The following is a 17,200-nucleotide window of genomic DNA, read 5'->3' on the forward strand; positions in this document are numbered from 1 at the left end:
ATGCTGCTTCTTCTGGGAGCCCGGCACGGGCACACAGAGCGGCCTCCAATCCCACTCTCTGGCTGGAGCGCGGGAGCAGGCAAGCCCCAGACCCTGCTCCCCAGCAGGAGCTCGAGGGCCAGATTAAACTGGCTAGAGGGCCGGATCTGGCCCACGGGCCATAGTTTGCCCACTCCTGGTCTAGATAATAGTTAGTCCCCCTGCCATGAGTGCAGGGGACTAGACTAGATGACCTCTCAAGGTTTCTTCCAGGCCTGTGATTCTATGTTTTTAAAAAAAAAAAAAAAAAAAAAAAAAAATCAAAAGAACATTGTTAAGGTTGCATAGTCAAGCACTCAGTAGTTAAGAAATGCCAAATTAAGGTTGCACTGGCAAACTTAATTCTGGCATTTCCTAACTCTACAGTGCTTAACTTTGCAACCTGAATAATGTTCTTGAGGTTTTAAAAAAAGAAACTGGCAAAAAAAAACAAATGGGTCATTCCACCACACAGACCTATGCCACTTGAGCTAATGGAGTAACAGAGAGTACAGTAACTCTTTACTTAACATTGTAGTTACATTCCTGAAAAATGCGACTTCTCACACACACACACACACACTCTCACACACACACACACACACACACACACACACACACACACACACACACACACACACACAGTATAAGTTTTAAACAAACAATTTAATACTGGTACACAGTAATGGTGATTGTGAAGCTTGGTTGAGGTGGTGAAGTCAGAGGGTGGGATATTTCCCAGGGAATGCCTTACTGCTAAATGATGAACTAGCAATTGGCTGAGCCCTCAAGGGTTAACTCATTGTTATTAATGTAGCCTCACACTCTACAAGGCAGCACGAATGGAGGGAGGGGAGACAGCATGGCAGACAGAGACACACACCATGTGTGTGAGGAGAGAGAGAGATGTGCATTTCCCCTTTAAGTACGCTGACCCCAATCTTAAGTACAGGGCCTTGTTAAGTAGATCAGCAAGCTGAGGCCGCAGCTGCTGCCAGGAAGTTCCCTCCATCCTGAGCCCTGTGCTATGTCCCCCCTGCTCTATGGAAGATCGGGTACGCGGGGTGCAGGAGCAGGGGGACACCCTGACATTAGCTCCCTCCTCTCCCCACACAGCAAGCAGCAGGCTCAGGGAGCAGCTCCAAGGCAGAGGGCAGCCTCCGCACAGGGAACTTTGGGGAGCTGATGGGGGGCTGCTGGCCCACCCTGGTTCCAAGCCTCCACCAGCTAGCTGCAACGGGCTACTCTTCCTGCAAGCAGTGGACAAAGCAGGCAGCTGCCAAATGCCGTTATAAGGGAGCATTGCACAACTTTAAACAAGCACGTTCCCTAATTGATCAGCAATGTAACAACAAAACAATGTTAACCAGGGCGATTTTAAATGAGAAGTTACTGTAGTAAGTTATCCTCCATGTGGGCTAGCACTAGAGGAAGTGTGTTTCACAAATATTTGCTGACAGGAGGGGAATGGTAAGATTCAGGAATCTTGGGTTCCATTCCACACTCTGGAGGACTGTAGTGAGCACAGACTCTTCTGCCTATTTTCCCTAAATTCTGACCCCTTCTGTCCCATTCCCTCCAACATATCCCAGTCCTCTCTCTTCCCCAGTCCCATTTTCCTTGTCAGCCCAGCCCAATTTCCAATCCTCTGGCTTCCCATCCCAGTCCTGGTGTCTTTGCCCAACCATTCCCAATCCCACCCCTACTCCCACCCCACTTGTTGTCCCCAGACTCCTTGCCCAGCCAGTCTCCTCTCCTCCCAGCCTCTTCTCAACCCCACACCCATGTTCTCTATCTTTACGCTTCATTTCTCTGTTCCTAATTCAATCTCAGCATCTCCCGCCACTCCAGCTTTGTCTCAGTCTCCTTGTCCAACCAGTCCCATTCCTCCTTGCCCTTCATTCTCGTTCCTTATTAGATTGATCGTTCTCTCTCTCTCTCCTTCCACTTGCACCACTGATTACTAGTTTCAGGCTCTCTGGTTCTTTGTCCAATCTCAGTCCCCCACTGTTTCCCTCCCTGGCTCCCATTCCTAATCTCCTTGCCCAGCCAGTCCCTGTCTTCCCCCGCTCCCAATTCCCAATCTCAGTGCTCCCTCCCCTTGACTTCCCCCAGTCCCTCCAGGTCCTTGTCTAAATCTACTCTGGCTCACCTCCCAGAAGGCTCTGGACCCTTTTGGTTACAAATTGGGCAGCTTTCTCTTCGTCATTGCCTGAGTGCCAGCAGGCGTATCATTGAGAGCACAGGACTGAAAGGCTGCCTGCATTTAGCATAGGGCCATGGGCCTGGCCTGGCGTGGCATGGCCTGGAACAACCCAGAGCTGCAATAACAGGGAACATCCTGCTCCACCCCAGGCAGGAACATGTCCACTGTGGACAGAATCTTCTGAGATCTTAGCTGCTAAGAAGTCTCCATTGATCATGTGAAAACTGCACTTTTTTTTCAAAGATAACTTTTCTAAATTTGGATTTCAAGTCCCCTGCTCCAAACGTCGTTGATATTTTTGAACATGGGGAAAAATAACACATTTTTCTCTAACTTAGTCTTGGAAATGGCTGAAACCCTTTTGGTAAAATTTTCCAGAAAAATTTCTGCCTGAAGAAGAAACCCACCATCTAATATTTCACTTTGAATGGTTAAAGTTTGGAAAAGTTATAACTAACTGAAAAGAACGTGTTAAAATGAGAAATATCGCACAATTTTAATAATAGGCTGCCCAGCCTATAATATATTAAATGTGTACTCTTTCCATTGACAAATAGTGAACTCTTTCCCTTGTTTTTGTTTTTCATGGACCTGTTATTACCATGACTGGTTGAAAACAACCACATTTCGAACCCCAACCCAAATTATCAATGTCTGTCTGTCTGTTAATTGCAAAAAAGAGAGGGAGCATTGGAACACATTGGTGTGCTGTGGTTTTTTTTTTTTGTTTTTTTTTTTTGTTTGTTTTTTTTTTTTTTTGGAAGTATGAGGAAATATTTGAAAGAATGAGGCATATTTTGGTCATCCGTGACTAAAGAGGGATACAATAACCACAGATAATTGAAGAATGTTATCAGTATGGACCTGATCATACAGTCAGACAAATATGGGCTTGTTTTGAATCTGGAATTGATTGTAGGATCAGGATCTAAGAATAGAGAGTAACTATTTAGGGTGGCCCAAGACACCATATACATGATGTAATGAGATTAATTTAAATGAAGGAAATTTTTTTTTAGAGGGTAAGATTAATGTCTTAACAATAAGACCTTTTATCTTTTGAAATAGTCTGAAGAAACCGGTGCGAGCTCATTCATCTCAGTCATTTAAAATAGGACTGGTGAATATATTGAAAGAAAAAAAAACTGACTTGTTGCTGGAAATGTAGTAATTACCTCATAGGTCTTTTCTGCCTTTCATTTTCTGGTTCTGTGAGAGTTGCTGTATTTTTAAGATAAGTAAAATTTGTGCAGAAAAACTTTGACAGGTGTTGATTGATTGTTAAATAAAGTAGAATAGGAAGAGGTCTTGACACCAAAACCAGCCTTCCAGGATAGAAGAAAACAAAGAAAATGAAAATAGGTAGTCAGCTACTGTAAATAATAAAACATTCCTCTATTGTCCAATATTTTGGGATTTTTAGATGGAGGGAAAGGGGAAATTGTCCAACATTTACATAAAAGAAAACATATTTTACAGTAAAGAGAGGGGGATCTGCAAACAAGGTAGTGAAATATCAGCTGTATGTAATTAGTTGCTATCATAGTTTTTCCTCATTTAAATACACACAACTGTTACACATCTATTGGTGATTAAAATACATTCTTAAGTTTTAATAATCATACATAATCACAGCTATTTTATACACAGCAATCACAGATCACATACCTCAATTAAAAATATAAATATCAAAAATACAAACATTAAAAAACCACACACTATTTGCTTTACATATGATATACCCATCAAAATGAACAGCCAGCTTGGAATTTAAATGTGGTCCTCAGGCCTTGTAGGACACAGGATATATAGAGATCATATTTTATGATTGTGAAGAGATGGTAGAAACTTGTAATGTTGCAGAAACACCAGTTTCACCTAACTTCTGCTGTTGAAAGGGGCGTCTTCAGGGTTTCATTAGGAACATGTGGAATGATTTGAGGAATTAATTGCTCCCAAGACATATTATGAGAAGCAGTGATAGTTCTATAGTTAAAGGTTTTTATCTGTGTTCCAACAGTGTATATAAGGCTCAAGAAACAGGCACATTTCTCAGTATCCAAAGCTTGAGATATTGAAGAGCACTCTAAAACAGAAGGTAGCATGTTGACTTTACTGTATAAAAATAGCTTAATAATCAGTGTGGTAATTTTTTAATATGTATTAGAATGCCTTGACATGATCCTAGGATATTTTAATGGGCATAAATATATGGGTATAATCTGTGAGCTATGTTGGTATCTGGTATATAGAAAGACCTCTTTTTGAAACTAATTGTCTATGCCTACAAGATTCCTGGGAATTTCAGATGTGATACAGTACTTTTTATGTTTTATAACTCTGCTATAAGGAGTTTGAGCTGGGTTGGCTCTAGGCTTTCTTGTGTAAACATTGCACTAATGGTAGATCATATATTTATGTAATACAGAGTCCTTATAAGCAGCAGTATGTGGAGAGAATTATAAGGGAATTCAGGGAGATAGATCATTTATAACACATTTTTTACTGTTTGCATATGTTCAGATACTAATAGTAAGATATTATGTTGAGAAATTTGCAAGCAGCCCACATAGTTTAAGATTTATGGGTACTGAGAAAGATGATAGCCCTGGGGTAATTGGGTGAAATCTTTGAAAACAAGAATAATTTCAGAGTAGTTTATACATAATGGTGTTGGCAAAGAATTAGATTGACCATTTTCTGAATAAAACCTGGGATTTCTAGCTGATTTTATAACATCACAAAATGTTACAGCATATCAATTGAAAGGTTGTTTGTTTGTTTTTAAACATTTTATGTAATACAAACTTCTCAAAACTCTGCTTAAAAGAAGTAAATATTTTTCTTGTTCTCTTTGGCCTCAATTGGAGAGCACATATAAATTCTACGCTTGAATTTGTTAACTGATGTGAACTAGGACGAAATATAACTTCTCAAGCAAACTGTATATAGCTTGATATGAAATTTACATAACATTTGTGGGTTTTGGCACTAGTAATTTGTTTTTTGTTTTTTTTTTTATTGAGGAGTGTGTCTTTGGATTGTGTGTATATAATGGCTCATTTTATGTGGTTAAAATGCTCGTTAGCTTGTTTCTAATAATCTCCACTGCAGATGTAACAGCCTTTTTTAAATTAAAAGGCTGAATCAGAAATTGTTTGATTAGTTAATCGCATACCACTGATATTTCATTGCTTTGTTTGTACTTAGTATTTGAGTTCCTAGGCAAGCTGCATTTGCTGTAAAACTCTGGGGGAAATTTGATGCAAACCTTTCACATTTTTGTTTGTTCAAAACAAAAATCCCTTTTTTGAATAGTGAAAAAGAATGTATCATTATTTTAAAGAGACCGATCAACTGTGTAAACTAGATTTTTCTCCCAGTGTAAGAGGACTTTTCTTATATGAAAGCATTTTCCAACACCTTGTCAAATTATTCATGCATTTAGCAAAGCAGTGAAGTATGTAGCTAAGAAGAAGCAATTGTACAAAAGAGTAGTGCTGCATCTCTTAACTGAAAGAATCCTAGGAGCTAACTCGTATGCATTACATTAATATATGTTGCTTTCCTGCTAGATCAGAAAGAAAAACACTTTTTTTTATGATTTGATTAGATACTTCAATATTTAAGAACCTAAGAAATAACAGTTTAAATTAGTATTTTTTTTTAAATAATGGTAAAGAAATCTGAGAAAGCCCTCTTTAATCTGTATTCTTTTTTCAATCAGGTTCTCAAACCACTAGATGTAAAAACAAAATTCTATAATGCTGAGGTAAGTGTGAGGTTTTTAAATTTTACTTACTGCATAGCAAATAGTGTTAAGGTTAAATATGAAAAGTTTCTTTTAAATAAATGTAGTACCTTGAGGTGCTAGTTGTACAAGCCTTGTTTATATCTTCTATGAAAAAAGACTAATTTACTTTGATTTCACCCTTTTGTTACAATAAGCTAGACATGGAATGTCCATTTCATCATCTATTTTCAATGTTGGGCTGAGAAGGGGAGAATAAAATTCAGATTTAAGGAATATGTTTGTTTTTGATCCAGTAACAATATGTGCATGTACTGCTTTCTCCTTGTGAAGTTTAATAACTGCAATCACAATTGCCTGTATTTCTGTTTTGTAACAAATATTTTAAGGCTGACTGGGAGAGTACTGTTTAAACTCTCATAAAGGAGATTAATTGTGCTCAGTATCAAAGTACTAATTTGGCTGGCTTCAGGAAAATTTTGTTTAGCTCTAATGTGAACGTGGTTTTTCTGTAATGTAAATGTCTTATCTGTGTCATTTATATAAGTACATGCACAAAGCACTTCAAAGATATGACATTATATAAGTGCTACATATTTATATGAACTTATTTTATCCATCTTTTTGATTTTTATGCTTTTAATTAGAGACTTATAGAAGATTTTCCTTTTTTTTTATTTATGACTTCATGGGCACTAGGAACTTTTGCAAATGGAATTCAGTGTATTCTGTACATCTAGGGGTTTCCCTATGGACTTCTGTATTTTTTACATTTTCTGCAGAATTTAATCTTCCATGGTAACCTGTAGGAATAGAATACAAGACATGTAGCCAAGAAATCTGGCTTCTGTTCCTAGCTTTATCCTTTATTTGCTGGATGGTGTTGGGCAAGTCACTTAATTTCTTCTTAATATTCCCTTCTCTGACATGAATTTAGTACTATCCTCAAAGCAATGTTGTACTGATAATCAATGCTTGTAAGATGGTTCAAGATCTTGTGTTGCAAGATGGGTGTTAAATTATGTTTGACTTACTAAATAAAGTAACTATTTCTTTGCTGATCATTTCATCAGAAACTTCCACCTAATGTTATTGTCTCGTCCAGTGGCTCTCAACTTTTCCAGACTAGTGTACCCCTTTCAGGAGTCTGAATGATCTTGTGTACACCAAGTTACACCTCACTTAAAAACTACTTGCTTACAAAATCAGGCATAAAAATATAAGTGTCACAGGACACTATTACTGGAAAAAATTGCTTATTTGCTCATTTTTATGTTTAATTATAAATCAATCAGAATATAAATATTGTACTTACGTTTTGGTGCATAGTAAATAGAGCAGTATAAACAAGTCATTGTCTATATGAAATTTTAGTTTGCACTGACTTCACTAGTGCTTTTTATGTAGCCTGTTGTAAAACTAGGCAAATATCTAGATGAGTTGATGTACCCCCTGGAAGATCTTTGTGTACTACCAGAGGTACGTACCATTTGTCTCATCTGAGGGGAGTCATTTGAAAGGAAATTCCACAAGAATAAAGTTGAAGATACTTGCTTACTTCATTAATTTTAGGACCTAAGCATAGGATGAAGGAAGGGGATGAGAGGAACTGAAATACATCGAGCTGGAAAAGATTTCCGCCCCCCCCATAAAATAAATAAAAAACCCTCTGCATGAAACTTATTTAAACTATTTTGCTAACATATAAAGTCCATATGTACTGTGAGTGGATTTGATTAAAGAAAACTATAGACTTTCTAGAGGTGTAATCATGCACACTGATACCTAAAATCTGCAAACAAGATCAGGGCTCCATTGTGCAAGGCGCTGAACATACGCATACAAAGAGACAGTCCTTGTCCCAAAGAGCTGGCCATCTAAATAAACAGACAGATAAATTGCAGGGGAAGGGAAGGATTATTATTCCTGTTTTACAGATGGGCACCTGAGGCACAAAGATTGTCGTCTTGCAGTGGTCACACAAGCAGTCTGTGGCTGTTTCCCCTGAGCTGCCAATGAGTAGCACTCTAATTACTAGGTTTTTACTCATACTAAAATTCAGAAAAGAGGTATAAGAAGTTGAAACTGAATTAAACTTTTAGAAGTCTTCTTAAAGTATATGATTAAATTTAATCTAATCTTGCAAAGCTGAGTCCTTCTACTTTAACTAAACTCTCTAGGAATGAGTTATTTAAACAATCTCGGAATCTGAGTGGGTAAAATGGATTATTTCAGAGAACTGGGATTATCTTTTTAAATATTCTTGTCACTGGAAATTAACAGTATACTCTTGCAAGGCAAATATTTGTGCCATTAGTAAAGTAAAGTTCTCCAAGGGGCAAAATAAATGCTTCTGCTTTGTATCATGGATATACTATTGATTCAGTAGCAGAATTCCAGTTGGAAAGAGCACAGGGGTTAGTCATCTAACTCCATAAGTGGAATGTCCTATTGTCCTGAAATACCCTCGTGAAGAATGGAAACCAAATCTCTACATGAAATTTTTAAAGAGCAGGTCATTTTTCTGAATTACATGAGAATATAAAAAAACTTCTTAAATTTGAACCCTTATACCAAGTTTTAGCTTGGACCAATTATTTTTAAGGCCCACTAACATCTGAAAATATGGGTCTGCAATAAAAATATTGAATTACCATCTGATGGTATAATTATTACAGCCTTACAAAATTCTGTTTGCCCACTTGTCTCGGGGAAGGGGGAAAATGTTAACAGGTGAGTGAAATACCTTCCTTTTCCCCTCATTCCACTATTATCTATCCATCCATCCTCATAATCACAGTAAAAGGTGGCCAAGTAGATTTGGTGCTTGAGCTGTTAAATTTTTAAGTATTTTTGCAAGGTTATTATAATACATTCTGTTCCATCTGTCCAGGAATTCAGACAGCTTTGTTATCATAGTATGTGACCACACTGTATCTATCTGATTAAACAGAATCATTTCAATAAGAAAACTTTGTGAATAAATAGTCCAAATGTATTAAGAATTTTGTTTGCATAGCAAATACAATTTAATGGATTTGTCTGGTTTGTAATTTCATGTATTAAAGTATAATTAGCACTGCTGTTTGTGATAATTGGAAAGCTAAAACAAAATGAAGAGCTATCAAAAACAATTATTTGGTTGGGAGTTCCATGTAGTATTATGTTAATAGCAACATTGCTGGAAGGATGAAATCTGAAGCCTTCTCATTGTGAAGAAAGGAAAATGATCCTTGGGTATAAGAGGGAGCTATAAATAAGGTATTTTATATGTGTGTGTATATAAGATCTAGTAATTTAAAAGTTTTAAAGGGTGACTAACCTGCTAAATTACTGCAAGGACTACTGCAAATGGGATATTACCTATTCATAAGGTCTCCCGCTAAAGAGAATGGATTGACACTCTCCAATAACAAGTTATAATAGTTATAACATGTTTCCTGTTGAGACAAGAGAAAGGGTCATATGTAAGGTCTTTGTTTGTATTGCAGTAGCACCAAGAGTCCCAAATCAGGATTGGAACCTGGATTTTTTACGTACTATATAAATGAACAGGAAGACATTATCCCTTGGAATTTTAGGGCCTGAACCAGCACCCAGTGAAGTTAATGGAAAGGTTCTCATGGCTTTGGATCAGGCCCGAAGGATCCTGGTCCTGCAAACACTGCAGTCATCTGAGTACAAGTAGTCTCTTGCCTAAGTATTTGCTGCACTGGGCCTTTTTTTTAAAAAAAAAGCTTACAGTTGCAATTAGCCTTGTTGAGGAACCTGTCTGTAGTAATAGGCTTTTCCTGGGAATTTGCTATTTTGAGTTTTGCTGAGTATTTTGCTAGCATATATCACATTTTTCCTGGCCTTGTATATGAACAGTTGCATTCTTCTGGAAAGATGACAAGGATCATCACCCATCTCAGGAAAAAAAAATGCAATATGGATTTACATTAGGGATAAACTTGGCCAGTTCAGTCTTGCCCAAAGACTAACCACCTTTTGATTTTATTAGCTTATCCCACTATACCTTTATCTGTAGCTCACTCACCTTATACTCGGAACTTATCCCATATTGGATTTGTTCTTCAGCATTCAGAAAAATTAGAGGTGTGATTATAAGCAATGCTAATTAACTGTTTAACAATACTACTTGTACCTTATTAGAAATATAGTTGTCATATGTGTTTGTATCTGTTTTTATTTACATTCCTCTCTTACTAATGCTGTCTTATTTAGAAGGAACAAAAAATGCAGAAATGCATTTTGTTTGAAAGTTAGTTATCCTCCTTTTTCTTTAATGTTTAACCCTAATTTCTCTAATGCTGTCTTTTTTTTTTTTTTTTTATTTTCCCATTAGAGTGACCTCAGTTCTGTGGTAATTTTTATTTATTTTTTTATAAATATATATGCTTTTTTAAATTGTCTTCTATTTGTCTCTGTGCCTGTTAAGATTATTTATTTTAAAAACATAATGGAAAAGCAATGTTCTGCATAAAATTAACTGATACTTTCACATCCATTCTTTTTTAATATATGCAGCTATGTATAATCCTTTTAAAATGTTAGCTCTTTCTTTAATACCCATTGTTGAAACCAAAAGTTGAGACTTTTTTGGGATGGTAATTCTACAAGTTATTTTACCATAATTTTAGCAGGCATATGTATTTATCTTTTTTTTTAATTTTATTTTTTAACTTGACAAAGAGATTTGTAATGGTTTCTTTCATGTTTTGGGGAAACCGAGTTTGAGTTTAATCCCTTTTTACATTTTCGCTTTCGGGAGAATGTAGAACAGTAGTAATCAACTGTTTCCAGTATCTAAATTCAGCTACAAGATTATCTTCTTGTTTAAGCTGTAATAGATCCCTTTTCTGTTTGCAGCAGGTGGAGACAGTGGGTTTCAGGAGAGAGCACCAAATGTCTTGTATCCTCCTTCATGCTAGTTACAACTATGCTTTCATTGCATGCAGTGATGATTTAGTATGGTATTTCTGCAGTATTATTTTACTTCAAGGGTTAAGGTGTACGCTGTGTTAAAATGAACTGAATTCTTCATAAGCACTTGAGTTTAACCATATTATTAAAACTAATCAGCCTTGGCCTTATTAAACTAACTTGCTTTTTCATTATGCTGCTTTTTTTCTTTTCTCCTTCAACATAGCTCTTTCTAAATTTTTGCTGCTAATGGTTGCTGCATTAAAAATAACTGATGTGATATTTGGGTAAATGGAGATTTTAAGCAATGGATTTATGGGATATATATATATATATATTTTGTTTCAAACAGTAAGAGTTTAAGTCCATAGAGATACTTGGATGATGATTTAAACTGTTAAATCGACACACACTATATTAATTGAGAAATGTTAATTACGAGGACAGCATTTTATTTGAATCTCTCTCCACCTTCTCCCACAAGTGTTGTACCTGTCCGTAACATGTGGATTTGGTGGGTTTTCATTACTGTATGTATGCTGTTATCATTCGTCAGTTTTTGTTTTTTACATTTTTAGGACATAGTGGAGGTCTCCAATACCTTTCCATGCTTCTGCTTTTAATATAGCATCTTTTGACGGTAAATCATCGGAGAATATTTATCCCATTTTGTCCGCTTTAATTTACATGCAAGACCCTATTTGCATAACATAAAATGAGACACATTTGCAGACAATCAGAAAAGTAAAAAACAAAAAACAAAACCCTATAAACATAAGAGAGAAAATCTGTACCCTTTCCCTAATCCTACCAAGGGGCCCAGATTAGTTCCTGCTGAAATCAACAACAAGTCCCATTGACTTTAGTTGGTGCAGAATTGGTCCTTAACTAATTACAAAAGGAATTTCTTTTCAGTTCTCCCAGTGCTTTTTGCCTCCGATAACCTGGACTTTCAAGCATTTATTTTAGTTTTAAGATTTTAGAACTTCAAGGTGTTGTCACCTACGTGGGACTCCAGAGGAGCCATAATAATACACACATTCCCAGTTCCTTGCTTTCTATGCTGAAGGGTAAACTCTATCTTCCTTGGTGACAGGCAGCCTCCATCTGAACTCGCACAGTTGAAACCATGTGCAGCCTGATTCCCATTATAGAGCACCTTGCACGTACCATTCTTGGACGTGAACACTAAAGGAGACCTGATGTTTCTCATAGAATATTTGGATATAGAGTGCCAATGAAATGATGGATTTACATAATGTTAGTAACTGTTGCATGATGTAGCTGAACAAGGGAGGAGATTGGATTGCTTTCTAGCTAGTACGTTTCAATGTCCTTTTAAAGTAATACTAGAAGCTCAGAGCATACATCTAATCTCTTGTATTTCAGTTCAATAAATAAACTACCTGTATTAAATATTCTTGTGATATTTATTTTTCTTGTACTTAGCTTGATGCGGCAGTAATCTGGCATGGCATGTCTTTAATGTGCATTGCAATTCCCTAACTTTCATTCTATTACTTCAAAAATTATCTTAGATAAAAGCTAAGTTGTTGCTGACTTGAAGAAAGCCTTGAGAAGTTATCATTCAAAACCTTTTAAAAGAATAGGTGATAGAATGTAGTACAGCTATCCCACATCCATTGTTTTAACGCTTTTGCTCCCATTAATTGTATTGGGATGGAGATTTTTTTCTTGCATTACTTACTGTAGCTTTGATTTGCAGGCATGAACTAATCACGTTTGTGATTTAATATTTTTCAAACAATAAGACACTGCACTTTATTTGCAATCCTAGTAACATCTTTATAAACTTGGTCCTCTACTTTTTCAGACAGATGAAGTATTTCTGGAAGCTCAGATTCAGAATATTACATCCTCTCCAATGTTTATGGAGAAGGTTTCATTAGAGCCGTCTATTATGTACAACGTAGCAGAACTAAATACTGTCAACAAAGCTGGGGAAAGGTAAGGAAAAATTCAGAGAGAAGCTCCTGTTTGACTCAAACTACTATATTAAATATAATTTTTTAAAGATAAAAGTATAAAATTAGCATAATGTTAGTAGTCTTTAGTACTCAATTCTCCTTTGGGAAATTAAAGAATTGAGCCACTACTCTGACATGTAGAGGTAGGAGTGGGAAAGGGTACAACAGTTTTCTTTGTATAAATGCTATTTTTAACGTCATATTTGTATTCAGACACTGAAAACAGATGGTGTTGTTAACCTGCTCCTTACATGATAAACACAAACTAGATACGTTGAAAATGTACTCCCTTCTTGGTGTTTCATTTATTGTTTACTTAAACACAAACTTTAGCCTGAGCTCTTTCTAACCTTACTTCTTCCTAGGATTTCTCCCTGCAGGACACCTTTGACCTTGCCCTCACTGCTTTCTGCTTTTGCAAGAGCTTTAACCCTTTTATACTTCTCAGTTATAACTAATAAGACTCACTAGAGCTGACTGCCAGGGTAGGTCAGCAGAATGGCCCTGCAAGATCCTAGAAAAATGTAGTATTTATTTTAATATACCTCATAGTACCAGTTCTCAACTTTTTCTGTTCCATGAACCACAAAATGACTGAAAATCATCCTGTGACTCACCATATCCCACAATCCTTCTGGTGCAAAAGATTGTAGGATTTGAATAGTGGATGACTTTTTGGTTACTTTGTGTGTCAGATCTAAAAATGTGAGTAAGGTAGGAATTGTGGTGTTGCTGTGGGGTAAAGTGTGACTTCTCCTTGCCTGTAGAGGACTCAGCTCCAGGGCAGAGGAAGCATTGTTCCTATGGGCTGTAAAGCCTACTCCAACCCTCCATGCAGCACTGTTTCCCTTGTCCTGGAGCAGAATTACATGCAGGGCAGGGATGGTGGAAGAGATGCTCTGGGATTGGGTGTGAGGGGACAGAGGGTAGCAGAAGCAGAGAGAAGAGTAGGGATTGAGCTGCTGTTGGATTTTAAATAGTTCTCAGACAGCATGATGTAACCCACCAGGTGCACTCTTGCTCTCCGTATCTGGATCAGGCTTTTCCAGTTGAGCAGTGCTATAGTATGGCATCTAAATGATATAGTAGACCAGCTCAGGAAGGGCATTAGTGTGTAGGTACAGCATGGAAGAGCTGAATAATGGGGTATCAGGGCTAGCAGCAGTGGCAGAGAGGACTGGACTAAGAATCAATGAAAAGAAAGAGTCATCTGAGATTTTGCAGGTGAAGAGTGGGGACAGTGTTGATGTGTTTCTTCACTAGCAGGATGAAGTGGTGATAATAAAAGATAGGAAGAATTGCCAGTGCTAGGTTTTTAGTATACAGTTCTTAAGCCCAGCTGTCCTTGGACTGTGCCGAAAGCCATCGGCTTTCACCAACTTGAATAGGTCTTCCTCGGCTAAATTACCTGTTCCTTCTGGTTGGAAGATAGCTGAGCCTCTGGTGGAGCAACCAGTTCCAGTAACATCTCAGGAAGCTTTTGAGAAAGGGAGTGCCTTGTGCTATTACCAGTTCAATTCTTCAGTGCTACAGGATGGTGTTTAGCCTAATTTGCTCTTGAATCTATTAATATTACAACAGATGATCTTGCTCTAGGCTATAGAATTGAACTGGTAGGTTATTAAAGTTACCAGGTGTGTGGATTATTTTAATGCAACTTAGAACACTATCAGTATGCTGTAAGCAGGTTCTAATGAGTGAATCCAGTTTCCTAAAATAGATTCTTTCCCCCTTCACTATAAAACCTCTTTCAGCAGACCTTAGTATTGTTGGGAAGAGTGTCAGTTTGGCCAACATGTCATTTGTAGAGTTCTTTGCTTATTCACACACTGCACTGTTTTTTTTCCACAAGGGAGTACAGGCAGCCTCATTTAAACTTTTTTTTTGTTAACATAAATGCTTTGGCTAGAAATACTGCTGATATTTAGAATATTTATTCACATTCCACTTTTGTCTGTTTTATATTAGTTTTTAAACAGATATAAAGACAAAGCAGGCCTCTGATCATGTACTTAATTAAGGTTTTGAGATCAACTCCATTCCTATACATAGAATGCCTTTCTCAAATTATTAGGACAAATATTATTGGATGAAATATAGAAGTTATATTTTTGCACGTTATGTTGCCAAATTCTTATTTACCCCTCTCCCACCCACCTTGAACCCAGGCTGAATATAGTGCAAATTATATCGTTTGATATCTGTGATAAATGGAACAATGCTACAGCTGTTTGTTTGAATTTAAAATGAGGCTGATGTTTTAATACGCTGGTCTAAAATGATACTTAAAACTTTCATAGTGCTTTACTTTTTCAAAGTTGTGTACAAACCTTGTCTAAACTAGATAATCCTGTTTAAAAAACAAAACAAAACAAAAAAAACTGTCACCAGAAGACTATGATTTAGGCTAGCAACTAATTGACAATACAAGCTATAATTTAGCAAAACTGACTTTTCCAGGATGGCTTTTCCCCACATCTAAATATACTCCTCATGGTTATTATACTTATAAATATTTTAAATTAGTTCCTTGATCCTGAATTCTTCTCAGTATGCTTTGTTTTTCCTTGTTTGGCAAGGTCACTGTCTCTGCTTAGCTTATTTTCCATGTTTCTGTAAGAACGACTTTCTGTAGGCATCTTTCAACTTTGAATAAGAAACCACACACAAAGTAAATAGGATTTTATTGGATTATTGCTAAGGCAAAGATCAAAAATCCTGTTGAAAAGAACAGTTTAAACTGAGGAACAATGTTCTTTCTTCTAGCGTCTCTACATTTGGTTCAAGGACATATTTACAACCTATGGATACTCGTCAGTATTTATACTGCCTAAAACCCAAGCAGGAATTTGCAGAGAAAGCTGGAGTGATTAAAGGTGTAACAGTAATTGGAAAACTAGACATCGTTTGGAAAACAAACTTAGGTGAACGGGGAAGGTTGCAGACCAGCCAGCTCCAAAGAATGGTAGGTTTTTTACAATCAGAAAATCCATTTTCAAGATGACTGAATGCTAAATTGAATACTTAAACAGTGACCAGAAAGAAAAGAGTTCACAGTGCCTGCCTGCTAGCTGAACTTATTCTGAATTCAACCTGTGTCTTTATACTTCACACACATTTTGGAAAACTATGTAGCATAAATTTGCAGCAAAGACTTGCTCTGTGAAGTGTGAAAAACCATGTTTCCTGAGGTAGCATAGCTGAACAATAATGCTGGTTTTCCTGATGTATGTTGGTATATGAGAGGCAAAATTCCTTTCAACTTGCTTGATATTTTACTTTGCATAGCAACATGCCCATTTTTGAGACATTGAACCACATAACTTAATGGATCATAAATTTAGAATTGCAAGAGTAAAGCATTTAATTTACCAAAGTACCAGAGAATAAAGAAAAATTAGTTTTGATTGGAGTGTGCCAATATATTGAAGTGCAGTTCTTGTCTCAAAAGGGAGTGACTTTTTTTAAATATGGCTCCTCTTTTATCCCACAGATCTGCTCCCTTTGTACATTTGGACTCATCTGCTTTCTTAAGAAGAACATAATGAACTATTCTAATGAAAATAGTTTTTATATTTTACTCTTCTTAGCCTTGAAGAGCCAACACTGCAAAAATGAATGAATTCTATTCTTCCTTCTTGTGACCCATCAACAGTTGCATACAAGTTCTTATTACAGGGCCAATCGGTCATCTGTGCAACCCCATCACAAAGAGTTAAATTTGGCTTGTAGCAGCACCTTTATTGATGGTGATGGGTTCTTCCTTTCCCACATACCAACTTGACAATTGCATCTCAGGCTGCACTTGCAGAACTAGCAGTCAGGAAAAATGTGTCTTTTTGTAGCCAGCTGTTTGCAGTGGTGATGTAGCTGTCTTGGCCCCAAGATCTGAGAGAGACAAGGTAGGTGAGGTAATATTTTCTATTACTGGCAGATGTAAGCTTTTGAGTCTCACAGAGCTCTTAAGATACTCGAAAGCTTGTACCTTCCACCACCAGAAGGTGGTCTAATAGAAGATATTACTTCACCTAACTTGTCTCATTATAAACAGTATGTTGGATATGGAATCAAAGAAAGACAAACCTGAAATGCAGCACTACTACTCTGAGAGTCACTTGGAAGTTCACATTGAATTACTGACATTTCTTTTCCTTTTTACTTGTATGTACATTTACATCAAGCAGTATCCCCCTCCCCCCCCATCCAATTGGAAATGGTCCCTTCTGTAAGCACCTTTCATCTAGTAACTGTGTGCCACAATTTTGTAGATATCATCATCATCATCATCATTGTTCGCATCACTAGGACTTC

The 17,200-nt window shown here is 36.9% G+C and overlaps 1 protein-coding gene across 4 annotated transcripts in view; it reads left to right on the forward strand.

Annotated features, from left to right (window-relative positions):
- TRAPPC13 (trafficking protein particle complex subunit 13) overlaps positions 1–17,200 on the forward strand; it is a 43,681-nt gene that overhangs the window by 22,028 nt on the left and 4,453 nt on the right. For 2 of the 4 annotated variants that reach the window (XM_038401285.2, XM_038401287.2), the window contains exons 7-10: positions 5,952–5,996; positions 10,324–10,341; positions 12,736–12,869; positions 15,656–15,854. In XM_038401285.2, the coding sequence (XP_038257213.1) occupies positions 5,952–5,996; positions 10,324–10,341; positions 12,736–12,869; positions 15,656–15,854 (396 nt within the window). The remainder of the gene's footprint in view (positions 1–5,951; positions 5,997–10,323; positions 10,342–12,735; positions 12,870–15,655; positions 15,855–17,200) is intronic. The other 2 variants (XM_038401288.2, XM_038401289.2) reach the window with 1 other exon arrangement.

The sequence above is a fragment of the Dermochelys coriacea genome, chromosome 5, assembly GCF_009764565.3.
Source record: "Dermochelys coriacea isolate rDerCor1 chromosome 5, rDerCor1.pri.v4, whole genome shotgun sequence".
Taxonomy (NCBI): Eukaryota; Metazoa; Chordata; order Testudines; family Dermochelyidae; genus Dermochelys; species Dermochelys coriacea.